The sequence below is a fragment of the Kwoniella dendrophila genome, chromosome 7 (genome assembly GCF_036810415.1).
Source record: "Kwoniella dendrophila CBS 6074 chromosome 7, complete sequence".
NCBI classification, from domain to species: Eukaryota; Fungi; Basidiomycota; class Tremellomycetes; order Tremellales; family Cryptococcaceae; genus Kwoniella; species Kwoniella dendrophila.
The window spans coordinates 1,222,367-1,238,869 of NC_089482.1; the positions used below are offsets into that span (position 1 = coordinate 1,222,367).

Here is a 16,503-nt window from a genome sequence, read left to right on the forward strand (position 1 = left end):
TCGAAAGAGGTGCTGTAGACTGGACATATATATAATCGTCATCATTATAATAACTATTCACTAATATCGTAAAAGTCCCATCTTGAGCAGTATCTTTGACTTGATAATAAGTTTATTGAACAGTTTACTTGTTCTTTTTCGCATTAAATACCTGTTTAAAACTCTAGGATAAGAATAATTATTCACTACTAATCAAAATGCCAGCTATCAAACCCGGATCTTTAGTACTTGTAACTGGTGCATCAGGATATATATCTTCACATACTGTTGAAGCTTTCCTTGATCAAGGTTATAATGTTAGAGGTACAGTTAGATCAGAAGATAAAGGTAAATATCTAGAAAACCTTTTCAAAAATAAAAGTAAAGGTAAATTTGAATATGTTATTGTAGAAGATATTGGTAAAGTGAGTTTTACCTTCTACTTTTATTATCTTGATACGAAGGTGTCATGCTTATATACTATATTTCTCGTTGTCGATAGGAAGGAGCATTCGATGAAGCTGTTAAAGGTGTAGACGGTGTAGCTCATATGGCTAGGTAAGTTTGGTCTATATTTCAAGCCCATGTTAAAGTCTAATTCCTGACGTGCTTTTACAGTCCTTTCCACTTCAACGCTGAAGAACCAGAAGAACTTTTCACCCCTGCTATTCAAGGTACAGTAGGTGTTCTTGAGAGTTTGAAGAAGAACAAGTGAGTTCAATCCCTTTTTAAATCTATCCCAATCAGCGTTATACAAGGTATAGCTAACAGTGGATGTGGTACAGCCCAAACGTACAACGAGTAGTCGTAACCAGGTAAGTCACGCATTGTTGTATCGCGCGTCTATGCTAATTGTGTTCCGATCTTCAATTGTAGTTCTGTGGCATCAATCATGGATTCCAACATCAAACCCCCTCACACGTGAGTTGAGTCTGTGGATCTAATACTTTGACAAATCCGTGACTAATCTAAACTGATGAATATAACTTTATAGATTCACCGAGAAAGATTGGAACACCGTTTCACCTAAAGAATGTGAAGAACAAGGTAAAAACGCTACTGGACAAGCTAAATATCGAGGTGAGTTTTAAAGTTGCATTTGCAAGCGAAAGGACAACATAAATTAAAAATGTTCTATTCTTATGAGCGGATAATGGCTTATCCATACTATATTCTTTTTCAACAATAGCCAGTAAAACACTTGCTGAAAGAGCATTCTGGAAATTCTTTGATGATAACAAACCATCTTTCGATGGTGTCGCTATCAACCCACCTTTGGTACTTGGTCCAATTATTCACCAATGCGATAAACCAGAATCTCTGAACACTTCAGTTGGTGAGTTATCTTACCGTGCACAGGGAAAATATGATTACCACGATTGAATAACTAATTCGACCCTTGCTTGATCAGCTGCATACTATTCCTGGCTTAAAGGTGAAAAGACTGAAAAAGATCTTCCAGCTGGTGGTATGAACTATGTTGATGTTAGAGATAGTAAGTTTACAAGCCATCATCGAAAAGCCTGAGATCAATTCAATGATTCAAACGAAAATTTGGTATTCCTATGACTTAAACTGACTCATTGTCTTGCTACGCTTGCGTATAGCTGCACTTGGTCACGTACTCGCTTTGACTAAACAAGAAGCAAGTGGTGAACGATTCATTACAGGTAATGGACCTGTTAGTGGAAACGATTACGTCCTTGTAAGTACAATTCGAGGCCTTCTTACCACTCTAGTTAGCAAACATAATAAGGAAAAGGAAGCTGACGGATCTTCGAATATAAAGGAAATTACAAGAGATTTCCCAGATTTGAAAAATATTCCAAAAGGTAATGATGATTCAGAATATAAGAATAAACTTAGATCAGAATCTATTGTTCATGATGGTTCAAAAGTAACTAAGGTGTTGGGATTAAGATATAGACCTGTTGAAGAAACTTTGAAAGAAATGGGTCAATCACTTAGAGAAAGATTCAATTTCTAAATTAGATTAAATACTTGATTGCGCATTTGATGTTTCTTGAGAGCAGAGAAGATAAATGTATGTCAGAAGAAGTTATACAAAAGTAGACGTTCAAAGCAGTATATATGAATTATCTATATATGCAAACAGAAGAAACTCTGCTGCATATCTGATAAAATTTGCATTTCTCAGCCATTAACTCTACAATTTTAGGAAATTTACAGGAAGAGCAAAAATTACAACTAATCTAGATTCAAGTTTTAAGTTGAATTGACATTTTGTGTGTGTTTACAATTCTATCAACAAAGCTTCTTCTTTCTCTTCCTTTTCTATAGTCCTACTTGGATTAGGCAGTTCCAAAGGAGCATCAGGGAAAATTTGACCTGGAGCAGAAGGGAATGAATTAACGTTATATACGCCTGAAGGTAATTGTTGTGTCCCATTTACTTGAGTGGGTGCCTGTTGTTGTTGTTGTTGTTGAGCCTGTTGAGGAGGATAAGGTTCATAAGATTGCTGTACTGGTTGTGAGGGTTGATAACTAGGTTGTTGTTGATGTTGTGTATATTGCTGCTGCTGTTGAGATTCATGCTGAGCATATCCCTTGACAGGTGATTGACCAAGTTGGTTGTGTGCTGGTGCAGGGGATGTATAAGATCCTTGGCTACTTGCTGCCACGGGCGGAGCTGAGGCGTGTTGGTGTTGTGATAGTGAATGAATACTGGTTGAAGGTGATGAGGGAGGATGAGATGCCATTGGTACAGGAGGGGCAGTGGGTGTTTCATATTGAGGTGTAGAACTCTCTACAGCGATGGTGACAGGCGCACCATATGTCATGGAAGCTTGACGCTGTGGTGCCGAAGGAGATTGTATTGAATGAGAATTGAAGGAATTATGCCTCGCTAAATTAGATTGATCACTGTATTGCTGCTGTTGGTGTTGTTGGAAAGGTTGGGCAGGAGAAGGAGCAGACGGTAAAGGAGAAGTGGTTGCTTGTCTATATGGGTACTGTTGTTGATTTGTAGGATAGGACATTTGCGATTGTGGAAGAGCTTGATAAGGCATTTGAGGATATAATGATGGTGCAGCTTGAGCTTGAGGTGGTTGATAAGCAGGATGATGCGGTGGGGCATATTGAGCATATTTAGCGTTTATAGCATTTTGAGCATATGTGCCAGGAACAGCATCATAGCCTTGCGGTGGAGCGTAAGGATATGCTTGTTGTGTTGGAGGAGCATAACTATACATTGATTGATGTTGTTGATATTGACGTTGTTGTTCTTCTTGTAACCTTCTTGCTTGGTATGCTTGTTGGCCGTCTAATATGTGACCATAAAGTGAAACAGCTTCAGATAACTTGCCTTGCATCTCCGCCAACATTTCTGCAACTCTTCATTAGCATTCGTTACAAGCCACCATAGATTACTAGATAGATTGCCTGTGACTTACGTTGTTTGGTACTTTTTTCTTCCGCATTTCTATGTAATTTCTCGCCTAAGGCATAAGCTTGTTCAGCCAGTATATGTGCATGAGGAAATCTCCTTAGATCCCTTTCTCCATAAGCTGCCATTTGATCCATGGTATTTGAGAATGTCAATATGGTTTCAGTCTCTCTAGGTGCAAGATCGAACGTAGGTAAGGGCTATATAGACGTGTTAGCTGGACGCATGTGTGTTTCGGATAGAAGACAATGTCTCAGCTTACCTTGAATTCTGGCTCATCATAACCAGTCGGAGCACTAGGTCTTGCTCTTTCCATATCCCTTAAACTGGCTTCTATAGCCAATCGTAATTCCTCATCATCCTCTTCAACCGTTCCAGTTTTCTTGGCGATAGGGGGTTCTGAGCCTATGAAGTTGCTTCCACCTGGTTGAGATTCCGCTAGTGAGAGTTCTATAGCACGCTGTAGGTCTGCATCTAAGTCTGCACGACTTCGGGGTGTTCGACCTGGTACAACAGGTGCGGGACTGTCGCAATGATCAGCAATTTGGTACCACCCGAACGAATTGATAAGTAGACTTACCCATCGGACGTTTTGCCTTTTCCTGACTTAACATAACAACTCTCACACACTCTGACTTCTTCCGTTATACCAAATTTAGGTAATGCCATTGTTTTACTTGAACACGCTTGATCAAAGACTAAACCACAATTTCTACAATGATGTTTACGGTTTGTGAATGTAAAAGCAGTTCGACATCGCATACATACATCACTATCTGCCCAAGCTGGAGCTGTAGAGGTAGTCAAAAGATGAGATGGTATTGGCGCTGAAGACGGAGGGAATAAAATTCCTATGATGTACGTAGATTGGGCATTAGCGCTGATATAACAGCTATACTGGTAACAACGACAGTACCAAGTGATATTTACCTGAATTTTTGAGCTCGTTGTACACATCAACAAAAAAGGCTAACTCTCGCTTCGTTTGAAACGCTAAGGCCCATTGCTGGAACAGCTTTAACAGCATTTGCTTTACTTCGGGGCTAGTTGTCTATTACACAGCATGGATGAGCAAATGTTCTCACCTGGTATAACGCATCAAGGTAGAGCAATAGGGAGGGGAACATGTACAGAGAAACTTCCAAAGTTAGATAGTTTTGACTTACTGGAGATTTGATCAATCCCGATAATTCATCAACAAACTCTTTACTAGCAATTTCAGCCAAGAAATGATCACCACCATTCTTAATACATGTGTCAGTAAGCTATAAGACGATTATATCAGCTACTGAAGTACTGAGGTATTTGATGAAATATTTGCTCACCCCTAAAGCATACATTTGCACTCTACCATTCTTTCCCGCTATTCTCCTTTTAAGACTTTGCATAGCTATTTTAGGTTGAACAGTTTTTGATCTAATCATATCTGTTATTTCTAATGCTGTTGCTATATCTTCAGATTGTGGATATGGGAGATGTAAAGGTGAACATGCTTTTTCTGTAAAACATTTAATTAGATGATGATAGATATATCAGCTGAAAGTCCGAGCGGCAAATGTGATGATAATCAGATGTAAATAGTACATACCTGCTAATTCCTCAAATTGAGGATTCGTCGCTGCTCCCCATAGCCAGGACATCTTGATAGAATGAGTCAAGTACACTGATGTGGACTAGATCTATCGGATGAAATATTACGGGCTACCACTTGTTGCTGACAAAGGATCCTATATCGACAGAGCGTGGCTGATTATTCCTTTTGAGACGATATACGTTTTATGCTGAAGTCAAATTAACTTTGGTGAAGCCAGAACCCTTTGGTCTTTTCTGTCAATGTGTTTGCTGATTAGTTCTTACAGATATGTGATTGCGTCAATGATTACAGGACAAAGAAACGATGTATTATCAGGATAGGTAACGATGTCAAACCGTAGATAGATAGGGTGGATTGTGAACGGTTAAATGGCGACTGTGGGCCGGTGATGAGTGGTGACGCTATCGTGTAACAACTACTGCCACATCCCTTATCACCGTACTAGTGAGGGCGGCGTTATCCGTTCATTATGCACTAGGACGTTTGGTTTAATTCCGTTTATAGCTCTATCAATGTATACGCTCACTCAGCACAACATCGAATCTAATGCTTTATCCACCTTCATGTAGGTCTTCAATAGTTCTATCATCAACCTAATCTCCAATATTACCCCATCCATCTCCTACTTCTTCATCGGAGTAGAAAGATCACGGGAATAGGCTCATCGCTTTTTCCTACCATAGAGAAGAACTCAAAAATTCACCTTTTTCGGTTCAGCAAAACACGTCAAATTCGACATCTTATCGATCCCTCTTTAATCCTCTTCCTGTCAACTTCATCCCTTTCTTTCTCATCTATTCGGCCTTTCAGTCTCAACAACCAACAAATATCCAGCACTCTCACTAGTCTGGAAAATAGACTAAGACAATACCCAACTCTCGACGTTTCAGATCAGCGTCCGAATTATACCTGCAGTTTTCAAGAAAAGTTGGGATATTTTTAGAATCTTTCATCGCCACCTATATTAGTATTGTATTCTGTCTTTCGGATATTCATCAGGTTCTCCAGGAGTGTACTTTTACCAATAAGAGTAAAGAAATATAGATTAAAAGTTTAGTGTTTGTGAAAAGAGATAACTATAGGTTAGAATAGAAAAGAAGCAGGATTAATTGAGTTTAATTAGAGAAAGAGAGAGATAATTTAGGCAAAATGACGGTCACGTTTCCATATTCATCTGCTCCTGCCAAGCAGATTAAGGAGATCCAGTTCGGTGTCATGAGTCCAGAGGAAATCGTGAGTGATGTTTTCTCTTCTCGAGATTCGATTATTGGATCATATTAGGAGTAGAATAAGAATGGAGGGTTCGATTTTGTAAAAATTTCCAAGAGTTTCTATCGTTATCGGTATGCATTCGCTTACACACTTGATTTGTATCAATCCAACGCTTTTCAGAAAGCATTCTCTGTGGCCAAGATCGAATATACAGAAGTTATGGATGAAGCAACTAATAGACAAAAAGTCGGTGGTTTGATGGATCCAAAAATGGGAAGTAAGTCGTTCTAACGATTCCCCATGAACAAGCAGATCATCATATGTGAATATAATATTCACATAATGCGATGAATAGCTATCGATCGTAATTTCAAATGTCAAACTTGTCTTGAAGGTATGGCAGAATGTCCTGGTCATTTCGGTCATATAGAACTTGCAAGACCTGTATTTCACGCCGGTTTCATAATCAAAGTTAAAAAGATTTTGGAATGTGTTTGTTATAGTTGTGGTAAACTCAAAGTCGATTTGGTAAGTTTACCCACAAATACGCACTTTGTGAGCGTAGGTTAACAATAATCATGATATATTCAGCGAGATCCAATGGTTGGTAATGTTGTAAGACGAGTAAAAGCCCAGCATCGTTTGAGAGCTGTTTGGATTCTTGCAAAAGATAAAAAAGTCTGTGAAACAGATTCTCTGGAAGACAACCAAGATGGTGACGCTACAGAAGAAAATCAATTTGAGGCTGAACAAGGGAAAGCAAAAGGTCATGGTGGATGTGGTCATGAGCAACCTCTCTGGAGAAAAAAGGGTCTCAAGCTTACTGGAATTTGGAAACCTACTGATAAGGGAGAGGTCAGTATAGCTATCCTCAGATGAACAGGCTCGCTTTTTACTGATTGGGCTTAATACTGTAGGATACTGCTGAACCTGAAGAAAGAAACGTTTCTCCTGGAGAAGTGCATAATATCCTTAAAAAGATTCCAGCAGAAGATTTGCATATTATGGGTTTGAATGCTGAATACGCTAGACCGGATTGGATGATCCTTACTGTATTACCTGTACCACCAGCAGCTGTTAGACCTTCAATTGCTATTGATGGTGGAGCCATGAGGAGTGAGGATGATTTAACGTATAAACTTCAATCAATCATCAAATTCAACGGGATAGTCAGGAGAATGGAGGCAGAAGGTGTACCTCCATCGGTGGTGAACGAACAGTTTGATTTACTTCAATATCATGTTGCTACTTATATGGACAATGAGATTGCCGGTTTACCCAGAGATCAACATAAAGCTGGAAGAGCTATTAAAGCTATTAGAGCTAGATTGAAGGGAAAAGAAGGTAGAATGAGAGGAAATTTGATGGGTAAACGTGTAGATTTCTCTGCTCGTACGGTTATTACTGGTGATCCAAACTTACAATTAGATCAAGTTGGTGTACCTAGAAGTATCGCAATGACTTTGACATATCCAGAAAGAGGTACGTAAGGATTTCTCCTGCTGGATTTCTTTTCGAAAGGCTGATGCCAAAAACTCCAAACAGTAACACCGTACAATATCGTATATCTACAAACTCTGGTGAATAACGGCCCTGCTACATATCCTGGTGCAAGATATTATGTCAAAGATACAGGGGAACGTGTAGATTTGAAATATAGGAAATCTGGTGAACCTATCAGTTTGCAGTTTGGTTGGATTGTAGAGAGACATTTGAAGGATGGAGAGTAAGTGAAGCAGTTTATCGGATGAATTACACAAAGCTCATCTTGCTTCAGTTTCGTACTCTTCAATCGTCAACCGTCTTTGCATAAGATGTCCATGATGTCACACAGAGTCAAAATAATGAATTACTCTAGTACGTATCAATTTCGATGCTCGAATTCAAAATGAATACTGACCGTGATCTTTAGCTTTCCGTTTGAATCTTTCGGTGTAGGTAAAGCAATGTTTAGCATCTGGATCAGACTAACATTTTACTGTAGCACTTCACCTTATAATGCCGATTTCGATGGTGATGAAATGAATTTGCAGTAAGTAAAATTGCAAATGGACGTCAGATCAACCGCTGATTGTACTTCACAGCGTGCCTCAGAGTGAAGAGACAAGAGCAGAACTCAGTCAGATAGCTTGGGTCCCCAGACAGGTACATATCTAAGCACCGAGCTGAATGATCATCATGCTTGGGCTTACATTGCTACTTTTCTTGTAGATCGTCTCACCGCAAGCGAATAAACCAGTTATGGGTATCGTACAAGATACTCTATGTGGTATCCGAAAATTCACTCTTCGAGATAATCTTTTGGATTGGCTACAAGTACAGCATATTCTGCTTTGGTTAGTAGGCTGGGATGGAACGATACCGCCGCCTGCTATCCTCAAACCCAAGCCCATGTGGACAGGTAAACAGCTTCTCTCCATGACCATTCCAAAAGGTATCAACATTACCAAGAAAAATAATGAAAAACCTTCACCTATCGATGTCACTGATGAAAACGTGTTAGTAGATGATGGTGAATTGATTCATGGTACTATCGTCAAAAATATGGCCGGTGCCGCCAATGATGGTATAGTCCACGTTATCTTCCGAGAACTTGGACATGTGGCTGCTAGAGATTGGTTTTCAGCATGTCAACAGATGATCAATTTCTGGTTGTTACATTATGGTTTCTCAGTTGGTATTGGTGATACTATTGTTGACAAAGCGACTATGGCGGGGATTACGAATCGAATGGTTGAAGCTAAAGAAGCAGTACAGCGGTTGATTTCTGAAGCTGAAGCCAATAAAATGAAACCTAAACCTGGTATGACAATTAGAGAAACATTAGAAGCGTCAATTGCCAATGAATTGAATAAAGCAAGAGATTGGACAGGTAAAACAACACAAGATAATTTAAAAGCAGACAATAATGTAAAACAGATGGTAGTTTCAGGATCAAAAGGTTCATTCATTAACATCTCACAGATGTCCGGTGTAGTAGGACAACAATTTGTCGAAGGAAAACGTATAACATTTGGATTCAAACATCGATCTCTACCACATTTCTCAAGAGACGATTACGGTCCCGAATCAAGAGGTTTTGTTGAAAATTCTTATCTAAGGGGTTTGACTCCACAAGAATTTTGGTTCCACGCTATGGGTGGTAGAGAAGGTTTAATCGATACAGCAGTAAAAACTGCTGAAACTGGTTATATTCAACGTCGTCTTGTAAAAGCTATGGAAGATTTAAAAGTTGGTTATGATGGCACAGTTAGAAATTCAGTCGGAGATGTTGTTCAATTCTTATATGGTGAAGATGGTATGGATGGTTCAGCTATGGAGAAACAAGTGAGTTACATGGCCTTATTATGGCTGAAGAAGCATGCTAATGAATTTTGATGATTGTAGAGTCTCGATATCATCCGTCTGTCAAACAAAGCTTTCGAGCGAAGGTACAAGATTGACGTCCTAAGTACCAATGGCGGATTCAAGAAAGGTGTTCTTCAAGCTGGTATCGATCAGTCATCAGTAGCTTTGCAAACTATTCTAGACGAAGAGTTCCGTCAATTCACCGAAGATCGAGCTTTATTGAGAGAACATATCTACCCTGATGGTACACCCGGTCACCCTCTTCCTGTTAACATCCAACGTGTCATTCAGAACTCTCAACAAATCTTCCACATAGATCCTCGAGTGCCAAGTGATCTTGATCCCGCCTACTTGATTGAACAACGACAAGCTCTTTCTGAAAGGCTTTTAGTGGTTCGAGGAGATGATCAACTCAGTAGAAACGCTCAGCATAATGCTACTCTCGTTTTCAATATGCTCCTTCGATCTCATCTTGCTACTCGACGAGTTATCGAGGAATATCACCTTAATACAGAAGCATTCGACTGGGTTATTGGAGAAATTGAACAAATCTTCAACAAAGCTGTTGTTAATGCAACTGAAATGGTCGGTACACTTGCCGCTCAATCTATCGGTGAACCTGCAACACAAATGACCTTAAACACTTTCCATTATGCGGGTGTCGCTTCTAAATCCGTTACTGGTGGTGTACCTCGATTGAAAGAAATTATCAACGTCGCTGTCAACATTCGAACTCCTGCTCTTAATGTTTACCTTGATCCAGAATACAGTAGGACCGAAGAAGACGCACATCAAATTATGAGAAAACTTACCTTCACCCGTCTTAGAGATATCACTGCATCAGTAGAAATCTTTTATGATCCTCAACTTGATTCTACCGATATTGAGGAAGATAAAGATTTCGTTGATGCGTTCTTTGCTATTCCAGATGAAGATATTAGACTTGAACTTCATTCACCATGGTTATTACGTTTAGAACTTGATAGAGCTAAAGTGTTGGAAGGTGGTTATGAAATGTCTGAAATCGTTAATGCTATAGCAGAAACAGTTGGAAAAGATGTTTTCGTCATCCACTCTGAAGACAATGCGCCAAAATTGATTATTCGATTGCGAGTAGTAGCTGAAAAAGAAGATGAAGAATTATTAGGTGATGAAGATATGTTCTTGAAACGAATTGAGGGTACTTTGTTAGATCAAGTTGAATTAGGTGGTATCAAGGGTATATCGAGAGTGTTTATATCAGAAGGTAAACAAGTCATACTATCTCAACAAGGTGAATATGATCAAGCGAAAGAATGGTTCCTCGAAACAGATGGTATTAATTTAAAAGCTGTCATGGCTGTAGAAGGTGTAGATGGACCAAGAACATATTCAAATAATTGTGTTGAAGTTTATGAAACTCTCGGTATTGAAGGTGCAAGAAACGCCTTATACAAAGAATTAAACGGTGTTATAGAAATGGGTGGTTCATATGTCAATTATCGACATTTAGCATTATTGTGTGATTTGATGTGTTCAAAAGGTTCACTTATGTCTATTACTCGACATGGTATAAATAGAACAGATGCTGGTGCATTATCAAGATCATCTTTCGAAGAAACGGTTGAAATCTTACTTGAAGCTGCTGCTGTTGGTGATGTTGATGATTGTCGAGGTGTTGCTGAGAATGTTTTATTAGGTCAAATGGCACCTATGGGTACAGGGGCATTTGACGTTTCATTAGATATGAACATGTTGAAAGATGTTATTGTTGATCATCGATTACCTGTTCAAAATATGTTAGCTGCTTCTGGTGGATTAGCTGGTGGAATGACACCTGGTGGAGCAATGACACCATATGATAATTTCTCGCCAATGTGGGATGGATCAAAAGGATCAGTTGGATCAGCTGCTTTCTCACCAATGCAAACTTCTAATAATGAAGAAGGTGGTAATTTCGCTTATATGGGATACGGTACCTCACCAATGCATGGTGGAATGTCACCTGCTGCAGCAGGATACTCACCAACTTCACCTGGAGGTTATTCACCTACATCACCATTTGCTGTAACATCTCCAGCATATTCACCAACTTCACCATTTGCTGGTGCTGCAGGTTCTGCTTCACCTTGGGTTCCAAGAAATGGTAACTACGGTGGACCAACATCGCCTGCATATTCTCCAACAAGTCCACAGTATTCTCCATCATCACCACAATTCTCACCTTCTTCACCATCATTTTCACCTTCTTCACCAACTTATTCACCTGCGTCACCAGCTTATGCTGCTGCTGCTGCTTCAAACAATAGAGGTGGTATGAATAGAGCATCACCTTATTCACCTGCAAGTCCAGCATATTCACCTACAAGTCCACAATATTCACCTACTTCACCAAGATATTCTCCTGCAAGTCCAGCTTTCTCACCTACTTCACCAACTTATTCACCAACTTCTCCTGCAGCTTTCCAAGCTACTTCACCAAGATATTCACCTACTTCTCCACAATTTAGTCCTACTTCTCCTACTTATTCACCTGCATCTCCAGCTTATTCTCCTGCTAGTCCTGCTTATTCACCCGCCAGTCCTGCTTATAGGTAAGTCGTCGATTTATACATTATCTCACAAAACAACTGAATTTCTAGATCAATACTAAATTCATGATATTTACTTTAATAGTCCCGCTTCTCCAGCATATTCACCTGCTTCTCCAGCTTATGCAGGTACAAATGGGACACAAGCTAATGGAAATGCTACGGCAGGTCAACAAGCAAATGGAACTAATGGACAAGCTAGACCAGGTTGGGGTAACGGTAATAATACTGGATACGGTGCTAGTCCAAGTTGGAAGAGTTAGATTGGATATGTGTAATTGAGATAAAAGGAAATAGGACGTCGTTTACCAATAGGGGAATTAAAACTATCCATTCTGCTTTCTCACTAATATACTAAAACATCAAATAAATAAATAAACTGTACTTTGTATTTTATTTCATTGACAACGATCTTTGTTTTCTCCATTTATTATTCGAGAGAAAAATCACATATAAAAACATTCTTATATATAATATATATATATATATATAAATTATTATAACAAAAATCTATAAAAATGCATGTTTCGTGATATCATATTAAATGTCCCAAGGATTTACGGATAATCTAAGTTAATAATATTGTTTTAGTCGACTTCAACCAATATTCTACTAAACCCAAGTTGTAATCTGCTTCTTTCTTAAATTCTAGAATTGATCAGAAGAAGCGGAAGATACACAATTGATTAAACCAAATCGTTGATTATTGGGTTATATCATTCTTCCGTATCTATCTTTCTCTTCCAGTGACCATTGAGAGATATCTAGAGGATCTTGCTTGTTGCTTAATTTACATAGACAATGCTCCGTCCCCGTTGGTTAGTTCACAATTCCATTTTCTAGCATTTCTTCTTCTTCTTCTTCTTCCGTTATGTCTTTATTGTATGTATTATTGGTTTTATACTCAAATATATTGTGATTTTTGCTCAATTTACGATAGACGATACAACTCACCTCAACTGTAATTTAATTGCTGATAATTGACTGAATCATAAATTAATAGAATTATCAATCATTTACTGATCAGTAAACGATCTTTGTATAATATCCTTTCCTTTCCCTTCCTTTCCTTCCCATTTGAACTCGAACTCAATGGATTTCTTGATTGAATATTCATTTTGTCTTCGATCCATGTTCAACCATATATTACTGAAAAAAAAAATTCGACACCTTTTTTGTCTGCATCATTGTCTTCTGCCACGTCGCTTTTACTTCCTTATGAACGCTAGACAAGCAAGCTTCTGTACATTCTTCGCTGGTTCTAAAAGGTAATTGGAAAATTTGAACTCATTCAGCTGTGCCCTTAGTGTAGTACGCTTTCCTCCACCTTGGATCTCTTGATTATGAGTTTTGATATCCCATGAGGTAAAATAAAAATAACACAGTGAGAAAAGATGAAACAATGATATGAGCATGCATAATTGATACATTGTTACTATATTTCCCACAAGAGGTTTTTGGTGATAGGCAAAGATGTATATCCATTCAAAATTTTGTGTAGTTGATATATATATGAGAAAGATTGTAAAACGAAGAAATGATGATATATTTCATGTGGAAGATTGGATTGATTGTAAGAAAGAAGCAGGAACGATAAATGTGATTCGGTTATTAAATTTTATCTTTCTTTCCCTTTTTTCCCTTCTTCTTCTTCTTCTTATTTGCTCCTGAAGACTCTCCATTGGTATTGGTATTACCATTGCTTTGCTTACTATCATCATTTTCACTTATATTGCCACTAACTGTACCACTTCCGGTGCCACTTCCACTTCCACTTCCATCTTCGTCGTCATTCTGGCCTTGCGGATTTGGTGAAAGGGTGTTATCGTTATCACCAGTCGCAGCTACATTGACTTCCTCAGTTGGTTTGGATTCTGTAGGACTAGTCTCCTCGATGGTATCCATCAAGTTCTCCGGCTGAGATTTACCTGAAGCTTCTGCTTGTTCACCTACAGTCATTTTCTTACTTGAATCAATTGCAACACTGTTTTCGGTATCACCAGTAAATCCAACAGGTTCAGCTACTAAGTTACCGTTATCAATCTGGATCAAAATACCATCTTGAGTGTTACTAGCGGTGGCGCCATTAGGAGCGGGGACAGAGATTGTATTTTGAGCTTGAGGGTTAGGAGGTGTATTATTTTGCTATCAAATAAGTATATTCTTTAGTGCCCATCCGAAGAGAGATTACCGGATGACCTAAGTTTGTAATCGACTGGATAGAAAGTTGGGACTTACCGATGGTCGTCGACTGAAAGCATTGATGACTCTTCTTCTTTCGATGATACCACCTATCGCTTTCGGTTAGACAATTCGTAGGTCATTGTTGGCAAGACTGTTACTTACGCATTACAGCAGCAGGTCCAGATCGTTTAGCCATTTTCTTAGAATGATTATCTTCATATCGATCAGTCTCGTCAACCTATATTTGGTATTAGCTGATATGATGAGGGATGAGTACGTCTCACGGCTGCTCACAATTTCTTCGCCGATAATTCTGGTTGATAGGGAAACATATCAGCTGACGCAGAATCAGTATGCACAGCGTACTCACTCTTCAATCAAATCTTCCACTATATTCCATAGCAACGTCAATTATGGCCACGCCTGAGCTCAATAAAAAGCCTCAAGATTACTTACAACTGACAATACCCAAAGCACCGCCCTTTGTTCCAGGAGTCTCACTAATCAACAACAAGTGCGCTCGACCAGTTTGGAAATAATCGAGAGCTTGGAAACAATTGATCTCTGGTTTGGCTTCTGGCAAAGGCAAGAGAGGGAATTTTGATACAGGTAATTCGTCGTCTGGATTATATGTGATGAGCTAGTATGGCGAAGAACATACGGTAAGTTGTACAAACACAAGGCTGGTTTACCTGGCATAGCAATGAAGAGTAAAGAAAGGCGAACACACCCTTTTAACCAATAACATGCCGATAAAGTTGTCTTCCTGTCCAGGTTCATGGATAGGTATTCTTGAAAAACCGGATAATAAGATATGATCTATTGCTTCATGGTCTAAGATTTTATCCGAAGACAAGGTCAAACAATCTTTGATAGGTGTCATAATCTCTTGAGCATGTTTATCGTTCAAAGAAAGCACTCCGTTCAAGATACCAATCTACGCGGGGGCAATTTGACATGTCAGCTAACATCAGCGACTCTTACAGAATAGCTCAGCTCACTTCGTCATCACGAAGAGGTTCTTCACCTTCTCTGTGAAACTGAAGGAATGACTTCAATTCTGCTTTTTTGTAGCTGCAAGTGTACGTTATTAGCGTGCTAGTCGATTCATTACTGTTTGGTGTGTGGGCATCATAGTCGACTTACGTATGACCTTCATCTGTACCCAAAATATAGTCTAACAATTTGGCAGTTGGCCAAGCGATAGGTGAAAAGAGAATCATGAAACCCCAAACCATTGGTGCACATGCACCACCTATGGCTAAACCATATCTCACACATACCTACGTACACATAGTCAGTGATATTCAGTTCTAATCTGAGCATGGCAGGAACCTGTGCAGCTTACAGCTTGAGGGATAATTTCACCAAAGATAACAATCATAGTCGTCGAGACTATAACTGCATATAAACCACCACCTAAAACGTCATCTAAGAAGATAGGTAAGGATTCGTTAACAATCTATCGAGGGTCAATCAGCTCATTTCCTACTCTAGAGACAAATATATTGACCGAAAGATGGAAGAAAGGACAGTGCGAAAAATGCCAAGAATGGAAAACAACAACTTACAACGTTACTTAACAATAAAACAACTAAAACCCAATGTCTACCTCTAGAAAGTAATTTAAGTACTTTTGAAGCTGCTTTTCTTTCTTTTGGATTTGATGAAGAAGTAGCTAATACTCTTAAATTCAAATCGTCCGAACCCATTAAAGCCAAAGTTAAACTATTCCAACGCCATTCAAGTTTCTATATCAGCTAACATCTCTTGCAAGAATCAGGACTATGAGATAGCTTACCCAGCAAAAACACCACCTGATAATACAAAAACAACACTTAAACCTAATTTCCACCAGAAAGCAGGACTATCAGGTGGATCTTCAGGTTCAATAGGTGGTGGTGAAGACAATACCCATTCTTCTGATCTTTTTGGGATTGCAGCGAATAATTTAGTTAACGTTAATAAAGTTGGTAAAGAAGCTGATCTAGTCAATGGTGGCATCTTGAATCCCCTTATTCCTTCTTAGGCTTTTCGTCTAAACGATGACCCCCCTAGTCTAGAATCAAGTTTGAGAAGAAAGTGAAAGAGCTAAAGTGGAAAAGATATTAAAAATATCTTTATGACTATTATTACACTTTGTGGTTATTTCGATACACGGCGTCATTTTCTTTTTCATTTTCTCCATTTCAACCTCTCTATACATCTGTA

At 38.9% G+C, this 16,503-nt stretch overlaps 4 protein-coding genes across 4 annotated transcripts; 2 read left to right on the forward strand and 2 right to left on the reverse strand.

Annotated features, from left to right (window-relative positions):
- Window positions 1–197: 197 nt before the first annotated feature.
- Window positions 198–1,966, forward strand: L201_005663 (uncharacterized protein; the record flags this gene model as incomplete). Its single annotated transcript, XM_066221392.1, has 10 exons — window positions 198–404; window positions 482–537; window positions 598–690; window positions 765–794; window positions 856–900; window positions 974–1,059; window positions 1,169–1,315; window positions 1,391–1,474; window positions 1,587–1,684; window positions 1,769–1,966. The coding sequence occupies 10 exons, from the start codon at window positions 198–200 to the stop codon at window positions 1,964–1,966; spliced, it is 1,044 nt and encodes a 347-aa protein (XP_066077489.1).
- A 267-nt stretch (window positions 1,967–2,233) lies between these two features.
- On the reverse strand, window positions 2,234–5,024 carry L201_005664 (uncharacterized protein; the record flags this gene model as incomplete). The annotated part of the gene is made up of 8 exons (XM_066221393.1): window positions 2,234–3,324; window positions 3,392–3,584; window positions 3,647–3,908; window positions 3,965–4,235; window positions 4,315–4,435; window positions 4,551–4,649; window positions 4,710–4,882; window positions 4,973–5,024. The coding sequence occupies 8 exons, from the start codon at window positions 5,022–5,024 to the stop codon at window positions 2,234–2,236; spliced, it is 2,262 nt and encodes a 753-aa protein (XP_066077490.1).
- Window positions 5,025–6,127: 1,103 nt separating this feature from the next.
- On the forward strand, window positions 6,128–12,371 carry L201_005665 (DNA-directed RNA polymerase II subunit RPB1; the record flags this gene model as incomplete). Its single annotated transcript, XM_066221394.1, has 13 exons — window positions 6,128–6,211; window positions 6,371–6,467; window positions 6,546–6,718; window positions 6,782–7,045; window positions 7,108–7,672; window positions 7,736–7,916; window positions 7,968–8,047; window positions 8,103–8,124; window positions 8,175–8,222; window positions 8,275–8,335; window positions 8,402–9,517; window positions 9,578–12,111; window positions 12,194–12,371. The coding sequence occupies 13 exons, from the start codon at window positions 6,128–6,130 to the stop codon at window positions 12,369–12,371; spliced, it is 5,403 nt and encodes a 1,800-aa protein (XP_066077491.1).
- A 1,348-nt stretch (window positions 12,372–13,719) lies between these two features.
- On the reverse strand, window positions 13,720–16,296 carry L201_005666 (uncharacterized protein; the record flags this gene model as incomplete). The annotated part of the gene is made up of 12 exons (XM_066221395.1): window positions 13,720–14,253; window positions 14,347–14,399; window positions 14,455–14,530; window positions 14,587–14,605; window positions 14,663–14,681; window positions 14,749–14,932; window positions 15,023–15,229; window positions 15,294–15,366; window positions 15,439–15,575; window positions 15,641–15,754; window positions 15,864–16,020; window positions 16,094–16,296. The coding sequence occupies 12 exons, from the start codon at window positions 16,294–16,296 to the stop codon at window positions 13,720–13,722; spliced, it is 1,776 nt and encodes a 591-aa protein (XP_066077492.1).
- Window positions 16,297–16,503: the final 207 nt, after the last annotated feature.